The sequence below is a fragment of the Lactuca virosa genome, chromosome 4, assembly GCF_052849685.1.
Source record: "Lactuca virosa cultivar CGN04683 chromosome 4, Lactuca_virosa_CGN04683_v6, whole genome shotgun sequence".
Classification (NCBI taxonomy): Eukaryota; Viridiplantae; Streptophyta; class Magnoliopsida; order Asterales; family Asteraceae; genus Lactuca; species Lactuca virosa.
In genome coordinates this window covers 522,018,663-522,034,607 of record NC_136429.1, presented here as the reverse complement: position 1 = coordinate 522,034,607, position 15,945 = coordinate 522,018,663, and the positions used below count along the sequence as shown (strand labels likewise).

The window sequence follows — 15,945 nt, the reverse complement described above, 5'->3', positions numbered from 1 at the left end:
CATGTGTTCTAGGCTTATCTTTTATTGTTTTCTTTATTTATGCTTATGTCCATAATGATCTTGTATAGGGAACTTTTTGGTCAATGGTTTGTCAGCTCATATCATGTTTGATTTGGGGGATACCCTATCCTTCGTGTCTCTTGTGCTCAGCAAGAAATTTCGAGACGCTCCAGGAACTCTGAGTTCCCATTTAGAGGTGGATATTGCGGATGACCGTACCGTGAGTGCTTCGAGGGTCTTCCGAGGGTGTGTCCGGAAAATGTTCGGTGAGAGGTTTCCTATTGACTTGGTACCGATTGCCTTTAGGGGATCGAAGGTGATCATCGGGATGGATTGGTTGGGCCCCAATGGGTCCGTGATTGATTGTGAGCGACAGTTGGTGAGAGTTTGAACCCAAAGTGTCGGAGAACTGGTTATTACTGGTGAGAGAGCTTCTCATGGTCCAACTCTCTGTTCAGCTGCGAGGGCCAATAGATTTCTGCAGCAGGGATGTTTTTGGCCAATGTTTCAGATACATGGGTTGAGGCCACGTCAAAGTTGAGCAGGGTACCTATTGTGCGGGATTTTCCTGATGTTTTTCCTGAGGATTTTCCGGGAGTGCCTCCCGATAGGGAGGTCGAGTTTCATATTGATTTAATGCCTGGTTCGGCTCCGATAGCCAAGGCGTCATATCGCCTAGCACTGCCTCAGATGCAAGAGTTGTCTACGCAGCTGCAGGAGCTGCTAGACAAGGTTTTATCCATCCAAGCAGTTCTCCATGGGGAGCACCGATCCTGTTTGTGAAAAAGAAGGAGGGGTCGCACAGGATGTGTATCGACTATCAGGAGTTGAGCAAGCTAACGGTGAAGAACCGTTACCCACTCCCGAGGATTGACGACCTATTTGACTAGCTTCAGGGTGCATCTTGGCTTTCCAAGATTGATCTTCAGTCAGGTTACCATCAGATGAGATTCAGGGATGAGGATGTACAAAATACAACCTTTAGATCTCTTTATGGTCATTACGAGTTTGTGGGGATGCCTTTCGGGCTCACCAATGCCCCGTCAGCGTTCATGGATCTCATGAACCGGGTCTGCAGGACGATGTGGATCGGTCGGTGATTGTTTTCATTATTGATATTATGTTCTATTCCAAGACCAAGGAGTAGCATGAGCAGCATTAGCGAGAGGTCTTGGAGACCTTGAGGATGGAGAGGCTTTATGCCAAATTCTACAAATGCGAGTTTGGTTCCGTGAGGTGCAGTTTTTGGGGCACATCATCAACCAGGAGGGAATCTTGGTGAACCCGACCAAGATCGAGGTTGTAATGCGTTGGGAGGTCCCAAGAAACGCATCATATATTTAGAGTTTCTTGGGTCTTGTGGGGTATTATTAGAGATTTATTCAGGATTTCTCCAAGATTGCGATGCCTCTGACCCGTATGACCAAGAACAGTGTGACCTTTCGGTGGGGGCCTGATTAGCAGTTCGCCTTTGAGACTCTGATGTAGAGGTTGTGTGAGGCCCCTATTCTTGTGCTACCTGAGGGTCTAGATGATTTTGTGGTTTGCTGCGACGCCTCCATTTGGGTTTTGGGAGTTTTTCTTATGCAGAGAGGTCACGTGATTGCTTACGCTTCGAGGCAGCTGAAGCCACATGAGGCGAATTACCCCACGTATGATTTGGAACTGGGGGCTGTGTTGTTTTCCTTCAAGATCTGGAGGCAAGAGTTTGGAATATTTGATGGATCAACCGAATTTGAATATGCGGCAACGAAGGTGGTTGGATGTGGTGAAAGATTATGATTTTGAGATCTTGTACCACCCTAGGAAGGCCAATGTGGTGGCCGATGCTTTGAGCCGTAAGGCGGTATGATCATCTATTCGAGACATTTGTTTGAGGATGACCGTCACTTCGCCTCTGATGGATTTGATCAAGGAGGCTCAGGTGGAGGGATTAAAAAAGGAAAATTGGAAGATCGAGCGGATTAGAGGGCAGATTCCTTTGTGTTTTAGAGACAACCAGGGGTTGTTGACACAATGTGGTAGAGTTCGGGTTCCGACGTCAGGTGGGGTGAGATAGATGATTTTAGAGGAGGCACATAAATCTAAGTTTTCTATCCATCTAGGGGCTACGAAGATGTACCGAGATTTGAGATTGAGTTACTGGTGGCCCTATATGAAGAGGGAAGTTGCTTGGTGTGTTGAGCGGTGCTTGACTTGTAGAAAGGTCAAGGCTGAGCATCAGATACCTCATATCAAGGTGCAGCCGTTACCCATCCCTATGTGGAAGTGGGAGGAGATCACTATGGATTTCATCACAAAATTGCCCAGAACGACGCGGGGTGTTGATTATATTTGGGTCGTCGTGGACAGGATGACCAAGAGTGCACATTTTATCCCGATTGCCGAGAGCATATCCTTGGAGAAGCTACCTAATATTTATATTCAGGAGGTGGTAGTTAGGCACGGGGTGCCTGTATCAGTGGTTTCGGATCGATATGTTCGTTTCACCTCCAAATTTTGGAGGAAGTTTCATGAGGAGTTGGGAACTCAGTTGCATTTCAGTACAACATACCACCCGCAAACCGATGGCCAGAGTAAGAGGACGATTCAGACACTCGAGGATATGCTTCCGGCGTGTGTGTTGGATTTCGAGGGAGTTGGGATACTTACCTTCCTCTGGCCGAGTTCTCCTACAACAATAGTTACCATGCTAGAATTGGCTGACCACCTTTTGAGTTGTTGTATGGAAAGAGGTGTATGACCCCAGTTTATTGGGTTGAGGTTGGTCATCGGGTCATGGGAAGCACCGAGGTGGTGCTTAAGACCACATAGTTGATTCAGCAGGTGCGCGACAGGTTTCGGGGTGCACAGAGTCGTCAAAAAAGTTATGTTGACCGACGCCGTTTGGACCTTGAGTTTCAGGTGGGAGACTTTGTGCTGCTGAAGGTGTCTCCTTGGAAAGGTTTCATTCGGTTTCGGAAGCGGGGCAAGCTGGGTCCACGGTTTATTGGCCCCTTCAGGATTATTACCCGTGTGGGCAGGGTTGCATACCGGTTGGATCTTCCTGATGAGTTCAGTCATATCTATAACACTTTCCACGTATCTCAGTTATGAAAATGTGTAGCCGATGATTTAGCAGTGGTTTTGTTGGATGATATTTAGGTGGATGAGCGCCTGAATTATGTGGAGAAGCCGATTGCGATTCTTGACAGGAAGACTAAGTCTCTGCATAATAAGGTGGTGAATCTGGTAAAGGTGTAATGACAGCACCGAAAAGGCTCTGAATGGATGTGGGGGCCGGAAAGCTAGATGAGAGAGCACTACCCTGAATTTTTCAAGGAAGTTGACTTCAAGGACAAACTCTAGTCCAAGTGGGGAGAGTTGTAACATCTAAAATTATCAAGTTTGCTTTTGAACCCTTGAGTTTTGATTTTATTTCAAATTAGGTCCCCGAAGTCAAAATCTAGAATTTTGGCCTTGTTCGTGTACGCAGGGCGTACATCCTTGTACGCTTAGCATAATGGGCTCTGTATGAGTACGTTGCGCGTACTCCAGTTTACTGGGTGTACGTGGCTCATACCAAAACCTTAAGAAATAGGGACTATGCACTATTTAAACCTCATTATGGCCCAATACCCTCCCCTACCTCAGCCTCCATCCACGTTCTCGACCCTCCTAGCAAACCCTAGTGCAATTTGATCTTTTTGGAGCTTTTTGGGTGATAGTGTGTGCTTTTGGTTATGAAGAAGGTTGTTCAAGAAGGAAGCTTTGCTCTCAAGACTTTGGATCCAGCATATCCTCTTCTTTTTGCACCACTAGAAGGTATAAAGCTCCAAACTTGGGTTGTGTTCCATTAAGTTCTAGTTTGAGCCTAGTTTCTTCTTTTTTGTCCCTAAAGTTTAGATCTTGGTGAGTATGAGCTACTCTTAAGCCTCCAAGTTGTAATTTTATACGTTTCTAGTCATTTTAGTTCATAAAGGTGCAAGCTTGGTCTTTGTTTAGTCCCCATTCATTTGTAAGAATGTTGGTTGGGGTGAAATAAGCTAGGTTTTAGAGTTTGAGCTCCTTGTTTCCACCCAAAGGCATAAAGTTTGCAACTTTATGGACTTAATGGTCATAATGGGTCCAGATCTGAGTTTTAGTCGCTTGGTCTTAAAGCTTTAATACGTTTTGCATGGTTTGCATGGGGGGCGTGTACGTCGTGCGTACTTCCTTTATGCCGCGCGTACTGCCTCTTTAATCACAATTTCCCACTTCAACCTGGTACGCTGCGCGTACCATTGTGTACGCCAAGCGTACGACCCAGTTTTGCTTGATGGGTGTTTTGGGGCCAAAATCGATGGGATTGCTTGTTAGGGTTGGGCCTTGGACATTTTTATGATGGGTCCCTTCAGCTGATGGACTCCTATTGGGCCTTAGTTGATCCTTGGGTTGGGCCTAAGGTTTTATTGGGCTTGAGGTCTAGTTTGACCCATCTCACTTTTGACATTAGTATTCTGTTGTAAGTCGTAGTTCGGATTTTGAACCAATTATTTTGGGACCTTATTTATCTAGCATAGCAGCCCGAACGTTTGTTTGGGATTTTAGCAGTTGAGGTGAGTTTTCTCACCATGTTTATAGGTCGAAGGCACCAATGTCGCCCTGTAACATCCATAAAACTCAAGCCAATTTAAAACTTTTTCAAGCATTCAAAAAACATTATTTATTACAAAATGTTTTCAAAATAGTTTCATATCAGCGTATCCCAGAAATCAAAATCAGAAAATGTGAGGAGGTGCACGATCAAGCCTTCGCTTTCCCGTGATCATCTGAAGTACCTGAAACAAAATCAACAACTGTAAGCCGAAGCTTAGTGAATTCCCCAAAAATACCAACGCCGTACAATTGATATTGCCAGATTTGTACATATTTTTAGGCAATATTTAATTACATTTCTATTAATATTTTGTTCATTTGCATAGAATAATGGTATTTATAAGTTTAATTTGTTATTTTGCAGCCAAACAGAAGCATCTTCGAAGATAGGGACTGAAATTGACAGAATATGGAACTTTGGAGGATTGAAGGAAAGAACGGAAAATCACCCAAAAGACGTTTTCACGACGTGAACAATTCATGGTTCACGACGTGAGTCGAGAATTCTAGAAGATATGCATACAGGTGGAAGAGTCCTTGCCGAACACGGTTATCTAATATTCACGACGTGAATCCTTATGGTTAGGGATGCAAACGGATCGGGGATTCCCTGCCACCCGCGGGGACCCTGCCCGAACGGATCGGGGATTACCCGACTTAGCGGGTAACGGGTCGGGGATGGGGATTAAATATCTTACCCGAAGCGGGGACAGGTCGGGGATGGGCATAGTACTATCCGCCCCGTTTAAAACCCGATATATATATATATATATATATATATATATATATATATATATATATATATATATATTAGTAATTGTAGTCAAGCAACGATTCCAATTTCCATGGTTCCACTTTCCAACGCTTTCATATCTTCGAGACTCGGGAGTCGTACTTGACTCTTCGTTCTTCTCTCACGATTCAGCCTTTCAGGTTCACAATTCAAGATTCAATTAATGTCTCTAGTCTTCAAGAATAAAACTCGTCATTCCTCCATTGTCGATTTCTCCCTCACCCTAAACCCTAGATATTGACACAAACTTACTAGAAATCAATATTCAGGAATAAATTTGAACTCCTCAAAGAACAATTTGAAGTCTTCAATGGATGATCTTCCGTTTCCACTCCAAAATCCAAACCCCATGTAAGTTTTTTTTCATTGATTGTGTTGCACCTATACCTGTTCATCGTTCCTCTTACTGTAATCAATTTCTCAATCTAATCTCATGTCTAGTTGGTAAAATTTACTATCTCATCAGTAGTCATATCATGTACAACTCATTGATGCTATGTATTATGTATCCGATTTCTCATGAATGACTTGCTTCGATCGTTTTTTTTAATGTATTCTGATTGAAATATGATTTCTCATCGTTGATTTTGTTCATTTCAATTCTATCAATAGATAACAGGGGTGTTTTGAATTTAGTTGCTTGTTTCTCGGTTTTAGTTTATGCATTTGACCTCAGTTGCTGAATTTTGAATTCCGACTTTATTTCTCTAACCTGCTAAACAGGAATCGATTTTCTATACCTTTAATGTCTATGTATGTGAGTTGTATGTGTTCTTATTCTTGCAATGTAATTTCGTACTTTTCACTTTTCAGGGTCCCGATGGACTTCTATCTTATTAGTTTAATTTGAATCACTGTTTTTGATTATTGATATCTATATAAAATTAGGAGGGAGGTATATACGCTAGATTCATATTCTACTATATGTGGACTATCATTCTATCAACTAATTTAGCTGAAGGAACTAATAGTGTTAGTTTTAATGCTTGAAACTCAAGGAACTAATAGGTTTCAGCAATGTTGGTTACACTATGGGTTGATATCTTGATGACGAGGTGGTTTTAAGATGATCTTCCTGAAAATTTTATAAGGTCCGTGGAATCTATAATCATAAACTAAATTGTAATTTTTTTTAATGTTTGTATAATCTGGTATGCATGAATAAATTAATGTGAATAACATGATTTATGGCTATTTGTTGTACAATAGAAAAAAAAATTGTATTTCTTTTTAAATTATTGTATAATTTAGTGTATATATGAAGTTATGTCTTTGTAATTCTTATTATATGTAATGTGTAATTTTAGTGACAATCAAGATCAACAGCCTGCACAATCAAACAGAAGAGTGGCTTATGCAGTTTGGTGTCATTTTAAAAAGCAAAAGATTGATGGAGTTGATAAGGCCATATGCAACTATTGTGGGAAAAAATTAAGTGGAAAAAGCAAGAAGATTTGTGGATCAAAATACTCTAGATTTTGATATGTATGAGTTGAATTTACAATTGTTGTTTTACTTTTAAATCCCCTGTAAAATTCATAAGTAGAAGTATGAATATTTTAACATCTTATTTTATATTATTGTTGCCATGTTTTTTTAAATTTTTTACATTTACAAAAAACAATTGAATTTATTAACAAAACGGGTATCCATCGGGTTCCCCGTATCCGACGGGAAATTTTTCGTCCGAATCTGTCGGGGATTTGGCGGGTCGGGGGCGGGGATGGGTATGTAGATTGGAGGTCGGGTACGGGGACGGGGATTGTAGTCTCCGCCAATATCCGCCCCCGTTTGCATCCCTACTTATGGTTCACGACGTGAACTCGGGAAATCAGAATACTATAAATTCCCTTGCCCATTACGATTTGTGGGACTTTTGGTTGATTGAAGGGTTTCCAGAAGGTGATTTTTAGCAGAAGAAAGGTCTTGGAAAAAGGTTTTCAACACCAAAAGAGTGAAGGTCCATAATTTAGTTCACTTATTTGATACTTATGAACATGTTTCCTTATACTTTGATTTGTGTTATTGTGTTAGTTGCTATTATGAGCAGCTGAATCTAGTTACTCTTGTTTAGCTAGATGAAGCTTCTAACTTATGAATAGCTTAATTTTACATGGATTTATTTAGTTGGTAAATTGCTTGTGTTTGGTTTATAATTACCTAGCATGCTTATGGTTGTTTCTTTAGTTGCTTGATTCCATGTTCTGTGTAGCTTAGTGACCATTAACTGCATGAACTTGTTTACCTAATGATTTAGTGAACATTAAATTGTTAGAGCTAGGATTGACTAATCTTAGTTAGTAACTAAAGTAAATAAACTTATTTGTGCTAGAGAACGTAGATTGTGACTATAGTGTTTGCATAATAAATCTTACATAGCATATTCATATTCATAATTGGTTCTGTGTTTAATTGTGTGTGACCATACATAGTTTTATATGAATTAATTAATTATTGGTAAAATTAGACTTAAATTACTAATATAATTAAAACCAACTTGATAATCCATAATTATTAGCTAGCCATAAGGACGAAGTGGATTCGAACTAAACAAGAGTGTTTTTACTTATTGATTGAATTTGAGCTAAGTTTCTTCTGATCTTGTAAAATCAGATAAAACCCTTTTTAAACTTGTCAATAATTAGGTTAATTTGATAGCAAGTAGATTAATTAGTAACACCGTTCCCTGTGATCGATACCCGACTTACCCAAGCTATACTATAATCTGACTAGGTACACTGCCTATAGGTGCATAGTTGCTCTAAGTTTGTTACGTTATAAATATTAAAATTAGTGGGTACTTTTGTGCACATCAAGTTTTTGGCGTCGTTGCCGGGGAACGGCTTAGTTAATTATTAGTTTGTTTGCTTTAAATTAATCAATCCTTTTTGTAGGTTAAAACCTGCAAGAAGTTACTTTTCTGTTTTATTTTTTTCTGCATTACAGGACTCACGACGTGAACTTTCCAGATTCACGACGTGAGAACTGAAGTCCTTAGTTTTGTTTATTTCAGTTTTATTTTTAGTTCAGTTTTACGTTTTATCTTTTTATTTTATTTCAGAAGTTCATGACCAGAGGTTCTAACACACCTTTGGTACCACCACTTGAAGATCCCGAGTCTGCAATTCACAAAAAGAAGGATAAGAGCGCGAAAGAAGATCAAACACCGAAGAAGACACCTTTACAAGAACTGAAATCAGCCTTTTCAAGGAAGTTAGGAAAAAAACGGGAGAATCGAGTTCAGCCTCAAAGAGCAATTTTGAAGTTTTCGATCAAGAATACGAATCAGAAAAAGAATTTGGACTTTATACGAGTGAACCCGGGAACGAGCCGGAGAACGAAATGGCGAACATTGATGAGATGTCCATGGGGGATTACAAGAAGCGCATTCGAGATGATGTGGGGACGGGTTTAATACATCCTGCGATACCTGCCAATGCCACATTCGAGTTAAAGGGACATATCCTTACTGCACTAAAGGATATCCCATTCTATGGGAAGGATCATGAAGATGCTTTTAAGCATTTAGACGAGGTCAATGATATTGTGGATTATTTTAATACTCCTAATATCCCGAGGGAGACAGCTTTGTTAAGAATGTTACCAGTCACTTTCAAAGGAGCCGCAAAAGACTGGTTGAAGGCTCTTCCATCTGGTACAATCACCACATGGGCCCAATTGCGTGAGAAATTTCTAGATCAGTTTTGCCCACCCTCCAAAATCTCTAAACTCAAGAAGGCGATTGCCAACTTTGAGCAAAACCCGAGGGAGTCATTATACGAGGCATGGGAGAGCTACAAGGGGTTGTTAAGGAATTGTCCTCAACATGACCTAAATCTTCAGCAAGAAATGTCGATATTCTATGATGGGGTGAATGTCATGACTAGACAACTCCTTGATTCACAAGGACCACTAACAAAGAAGAACCCAATTCAGGCCAAGGAGCTAGTTGAAGAATTTTCAAAGCACTCTCGTGAGTATCACAACCCAGGACGCGATGTAATAAAAGGCAGTGGAGGTGCACAAACTGAAGAGATGGCTACTGTGATGGCAATGCTTAGCACTATGGATAGGAGATTGACCCAAATGGACCAATCAATTCATGCAATTCAAGTTGGTTCTGAGAGATGTAGTGGCCCACATTTGACAAAAGATTGCACTTTGGATGAATATGGAAACAAGAAAGCTCAAGTTTGCTACTCAAGTGGGGACAAGTACGATGAAGACTGGAGGAAACCAAAGAAGGAGTGGCTGCCTTACGATGAATACAAGAAGCAAAAAGAAGAGAAATTTAGGCAAACTAGCCGGGGTTTCTATCAAAGAGAGAAACCACTAGTTGAGAAGAAATCAAAATTAGAGACCATGTTGATGAAATTTATGGAAGCTTCAGAAAAAAGACATGATGCTACTGACACTGCAATGGAAGAACAAAGAGCTATAATGAAGAATCATCACGCAATGATGATAGATCAGCAGGAATTAATAAAAAATCAGCAAGCCTCCATCAATAACCTTGAAGTACAACTTGGTCAACTTACCACTTTGGTTAATGAGAAGATGTTCCCGAAAAATCCTGAAAAGAAGACTCAATCTCACGTAATGGCCATAGATACTGAAGAAGAGGCGATTTCTGAGTTCCTAGAAGCCTTAGAAGTGGAGCCACAGCAGCCCGATCCAAAGCCAAAGAAGTCGAAGCTCGAAAATGAAGAATCTGCTGGAATACCCAGTTCACGTCGTGAGCCCGCTATACTCACGTCGTGGGCCCGGTCGGAACAGAAAAAATCAGTATCTGTTCCAGCTTATAAACCACCTTTTCCATTCCCGTCTAGAGCTAATCTCAGTCCACTGGAGAGAGAACATCTGGAGTTTATCAAGCAATTGAAGGGTTTTCCTATTAATACTCCTTTTATTGATTCGCTTGCAAAAGTTCCAGAATATGCTAAGTTCCTACAAGACTTGTTAGACACTCGTCAGCAATTAAAGGAGAATTCTAAGGTGATTCTAAGTGAGCAAAGCTCAAAAGCTGTGTTGGGAGAGATACCTAAGAAGATGGGGGATCCTGGACGACTCACTCTCCCATGTGAGTTTGGGAATAATATGAAGGTTTATGCTTTAGCCGATTCTGGGGCTAGCATAAATTTGATGCCTTATTCGTTTTATCAAAAATTGAATATTCAGAAGTTGAAGGCTACAAAGATGACTATTCACATGGCGAACCGTTCAGTGACACAGCCCAGGGGCATTGTGGAAGATATTCTCGTGAAAATTGGGAAATTCGTTTTTCCAATAGACTTTGTGGTTTTGGATATGAAAGAAGATCCCAATGTACCAATTATTCTTGGTCGCCCGTTACTTAACACTGTTGGAGCTCTGGTTGATATACGCGAGTCCAAGCTCACCTTGAGAGTTGGGGATGAGAAGGAAATTTTTGGAATAGAAGATGGTTTCCAAGGGAGTCATGCTCAAGAAGAGGTTTTCAACATAGATGAAGAGAATGAACTTGAAGAATTAGAGAAGCTCATGGAAGAAGAAATCAAAACAATTCAACAAGTTAAAAGAACAAAACCGAGAGCATCTGTTCCATTTTTAGTTGAAGTCATTGCCTACACGAATCCAACTTCTTGGGTAAGCAAGGAAGATGATGAGATGTCGAGTGATGAAGAGGAGGTTACTTCAAAAGTCACAAGTCCAGTGGTGAAAGAAGAGAAGGATACTATGGAGCTTAAAAATGATGGAAAATTGAAGATTCAAGGGATCAAACGCAAGCTCGATGGAGACGAAGTCATGGTTAAAAAGGAGAATTCTAAAAAGGCGTATATTCGTCGAGTGCAAGCTTACAAGAGGCGTTTTAAGGAGAAAAAGATCTTGGTGGTGGATTCTTCTGAAGAATCAACGTAGGAGGCACGAAGTCCAGCTCAAGACTCCTCAAAAAGAAGCGCTTCTCGGGAGGCAACCCGAGTTTGGTTTGCGTTTTTTTTTTCTTTTTTTCTTTTTAGTTTTTGCATTTTAGTCCTAGAAACATAGATCATATCATCCAACTCACTTTATTCATAATTAAACACTTAGTGTGGGGTCCCTAAAAATGAAGTGGTAATAATTCAGAATTTAGTTAATAGACAAACCTGGATAAAAATATATAAATTGTCATACACTATTCACGATGTGAATCATTATGATTCACGACGTGAGTTCTGAATGAACCGGACAATAGATCGTTGATACATATCAGCCCATTTTCTGTTAAACTAAATGGCCCAAGACTAATCCATTTCTGATGAAGAATGAATGGCCCAAAATTAAGCCCAGACAGGACTCACGACGTGAATCCTTAAGGATTCACGACGTGAACAGTAGCAATCACGGGACCACAGATTAAAGAATACAGAATCCCTTTGACCAACTCATTCTTTATTCCTACGAAGTGAACACAAAGACTGGTCCCCCATTTTTGCCCCGATTTCGGCCGACATACAATCCATTTTCGTTTTTGCTTACGTAATCTTTCGATCTAAGGTAATACTTCTTTATTCTCATGTCTAATTCTTCTCTAATAGTTGAAACTTAGGGTTAGGGTTTGTAATTAGTTGAAATATCGAAAATGTTCCCTAAAAATCCCGTAATAGCCTTGGAATGTTGATGATTTGTGGTTGAAATTAGCATAGGAATAAACCCCAAGCATTGTATTGGCCCGATTTCTACAGAAAATGGACGGAATCAATTCGCGATGACGAACCCACGACGTGAATTCCTAGGAATTCACGACGTGAATTCTGGACTGGACAGTTTCATGTTTCTTTTACTACTAATATGTTGGGTTATTTCTTTTGGCTGTGTTTGCTGCTTGTTTTTACAGGAATGGATCCCAGAAGAGAAGTTCCAACCGGGGTTTCTAGTCTCCACCCGATTTATGTCTTTCCAACAAATATGTCACGGGATATATATACGCGTTGGAACAACCGGCTAGGATGGTTGTACAACCGGGAGATTGCTGTTGCACCCACTATTGAATGGGCACGTATGAGGGAGGTCGGGCTTGTGGATAGGATGTCCCCGTTTCTTACTAAAATTTTTATTGGAGATGGTTTTTCTTTTACTTGCGCGGGGTGGCAAAATCTTTTCCATGTCCAAGAGCGGGTCTATAAGGAGTTGTGTGTGGAGTTTTTCTCCACGGTGACATTCCATGAGAATGTCCAAGATCCCCGTTATCTGCAAGCACTGGTATTTCGTCTTAGGGGGGAGTACCGGGAATGTAGCCTTGTGGAGTTTTCGTGGAGGGTTGGGATTTATAATCCCGAAGAGGCAATGACTCCCGAGTGTGACATGTTTTTAAGGGAGGCATCTCGAGGGTATGCTGATGGTGTTACTGGTTATGATTTTTGGCATAATATTGCCTCCGGGATATTCAATTTCGGAGTGTCTCCCAAGAGAAGCATTCGCTCTCCTATCCACCGTCTACTCCACCGACTGATCACTTTCTCCATTAATCACAGAAGGCATGGGGACAAAGTAACACAACATAATCTCTTCTTTTTATGGTGCATCTTGCAGCCGGGAGTGTGTTGCAACATTCCCTATTTTTAGCACGCTTCTTGGCTGGCTCTCCTGCCAGTTCTCGCCCCGGGAGCCCTATTTGTGGAGGGCAGTTCATTACCCGTTTGGCCCGATCATATGGGTTGCTTGTTCCTGATATCACTCGTTCCATGACTTGCATGGATGGACACGAGTTTAGTATGGGTTATTTGGAGACCATGCGGGTGGTCCAAAATTATGGAACCCACTGGGGTATTGTGCGGTCGGATGATGAGGATGGTGGTGAGCAGCAGGGTGATCAACCCGCACCACAACCAAGGCCGAGGAGAAGGAATGTTAGAGGAAGAGGAGAGAGAGGGCAGCCGGTGCATACACCCGCACCCATGGTAGGATCACATATTAGGGATAATATGACATGGTATTTTGACCAGCTTTCCTTGAGCGTAAACTGGATTGGAGGGACTATGGAGAATATGGTTCGGCACTTCAATATGGAGCAGCCTCCTCACCTGGGGTATCACTACCCAATTTGCCCTAGGATGAGTGAGTATCATGGACAAGGAGGAGATGGGGCGGGCACTAGTGGAGCAAACGAGGAGGATGAAGATGATTGATCGTTTAGTTTTATTTTGTTTGTTTTAGACTTATTTGGTTTGTTTTTATTTTGTTTGGATTGTAAGACTTTAAGATATTATGTTACTTTGCTCTTCTTTGGTTGTTAACTTTCAGCTTGCTAAGGAGTCTTGGGGAAGGAGTAAGGTCGAGTCAAGAGTCATGTTCGTTTAGGCAAGTGTCGTTCAAGTCTAGAAATTGAAAGTCGAAACCCACAATTGGAAATAAGTGTGGGGTGAGTTGAGAGAGAGGTTATAGTTAGAAGAGTCGTCAAAATACACTGAATTTAGAAGGGTCTTAATTCGTTGAGACGTTGAGTGGAGTATATGTAAGAAGGCAGTTTCAATTCTGGTTCACCCAGACTTCACGTCGTGAGCCTATATTGCTTACGTCGTGAGCAAAGTTACAAGGAAATGCAGAATGCGCGACCCAGGGACTTCACGTCGTGAGCCTATACTGATTCACGTCGTGAGTTTTGAATTTCCGCCACATTGATTTCGTTCTGATCTTCTTCATTACATGGAATTACTACCATTCTGTATGACACTTTTGTGACGATTTGATGGGATGTTTTCTCTAATATACAATGTGGCGTATGCTTTCCCATATTGTCTACACGATTTGGAGGCTTGCACCATTCTTTTTGAAGATTGAAGTTTTGATTGATGGCTGGTTTCGCAAGTTCGAGTCCAAGTTCTTATTTTTGAAGAGGTCCAATGTTCGAGATGCATATTTCAACCACACTTTTGGAGATGATCACGCCACTATCCCAGGGGAGTCTGTTCCTTTTTCTCCCTTTTTCTTAATTTTAATTTATTTTATGCATACAATGAGGGCATTATATGTCATAAGTGTGGGGTAGGGGGTAGAAAAAGTAAATTGCTAGAAAATTTGGTAAATTTATATTATCTAGAGAATTTGGAAAATTTAAAAATTTTAATAATTGAATCTAGTAATAATAATAATTTGAACTTAAGTTGCTAGTGTTGCATTGGGATGATCTGATAAAGGCTCAAATGTTTAGTTGAGTCAATACACGTTATAGTGCATTTGTGGCCTCCCTTATTTTAGTGAAATCATGGAACAAAAACATAACCCTGCTTAGTTTGAGGGATGCAATATGTTTAGCAGCCTAAACTTGAAATGTATCCAGGAAAGATACGTCTTAACCAATAAGGGTTGAAGTAAAGCGCCCCTGCTTAAGCATGTAGGTTTTTGAGTGATATTTTTAAAAAAAAGTGAGTACATGTAAAAAGAAAAAAAAAGAGAGAGAAATTACCAAAAAAGTGAAAAATTGAAGAATTTTTGGAGCATAAAAGTATCAAAGTAAGAAGATCAAAGATCGAAAATTCTGAAGTTTCAAAAGTTGAAGATATCAAAATTACACAAATATGGTGAATTCAAAGAAATTGAAGATCAATTATCAAAGTAAAGAAGAATTCAGGAGCTCCAAGTTGTGGTATCTTCTAAAAAGTTGTAATTCTCTAGTTTATGTATGCTTGGGTAGCTTTACAAAAATATATTGAGGTTAGAAAGCTTTCTGAGGATGGATTCGGAGGGTTGCATAAAATGAGCATTGTTCGAAAGAAGTGGGCGAGTGTTTATGAAGATTGTGAGTATTTAAAGTATGGGGGGTTATTTAGGAAAAAATTTAGACACAAATGCATGCGTTGAGGTCTTGACATAATGGCTGAGCTTGAGTTGGATCGTTCTATGTGATATTGGTGGTGAAGGTTTGATTTAATAATTAGATTTGCTTGAGGGCAAGCAAAGAACAAGTGTGGGGTATTTTGATATTGCCAAATTTGTACATATTTTTAGGCAATATTTAATTACATTTCTATTAATATTTTGGTCATTTGCATAGAATAATGGTACTTATAAGTTTAATTTGTTATTTTGCAGCCAAACAGAAGCATCTTCGAAGATAGGGACTGAAATTGACAAAATATGGAACTTTGGAGGATTGAAGGAAAGAAGAACGGAAAATCACCCAAAAGACGTTTTCACGACGTGAACAATTCATGGTTCACGACGTGAGTCGAGAATTCTAGAAGATATGCATACGGGTGGAAGAGTCCTTGCCGAACACGGTTATCTAATATTCACGACGTGAATCCTTATGGTTCACGACGTGAACTCGGGAAATCAGAATACTATAAATTCCCTTGCCCATTACGATTTGAGGGACTTTTGGCTGATTGAAGGGTTTCCAGAAGGTGATTTTTAGCAGAAGAAAGGTCTTGGAAAAAGGTTTTCAACACCAAAAGAGTGAAGGTCCATAATTTAGTTCACTTATTTGATACTTATGAACATGTTTCCTTATACTTTGATTTGTGTTATTGTGTTAGTTGCTATTATGAGCAGCTGAATCTAGTTACTCTTGTTTAGCT

General features: G+C 40.3%; 1 protein-coding gene and 1 non-coding gene across 2 annotated transcripts; one reads left to right on the top strand and one right to left on the bottom strand.

The window, feature by feature from the left end:
- Positions 1-8,752: 8,752 nt before the first annotated feature.
- Positions 8,753-11,308, top strand: LOC145107109 (uncharacterized). Its single transcript, XM_079043977.1, has 5 exons — positions 8,753-9,148; positions 9,254-9,601; positions 9,686-10,405; positions 10,589-10,853; positions 11,001-11,308. The coding sequence occupies exons 1-5, from the start codon at positions 8,753-8,755 to the stop codon at positions 11,306-11,308; spliced, it is 2,037 nt and encodes a 678-aa protein (XP_078900103.1).
- LOC145110210 (small nucleolar RNA R71) lies at positions 9,137-9,243 on the bottom strand. Its single transcript, XR_013709591.1, has one exon. It is a non-coding gene; the product is annotated as a small nucleolar RNA R71 (small nucleolar RNA).
- Positions 11,309-15,945: the final 4,637 nt, after the last annotated feature.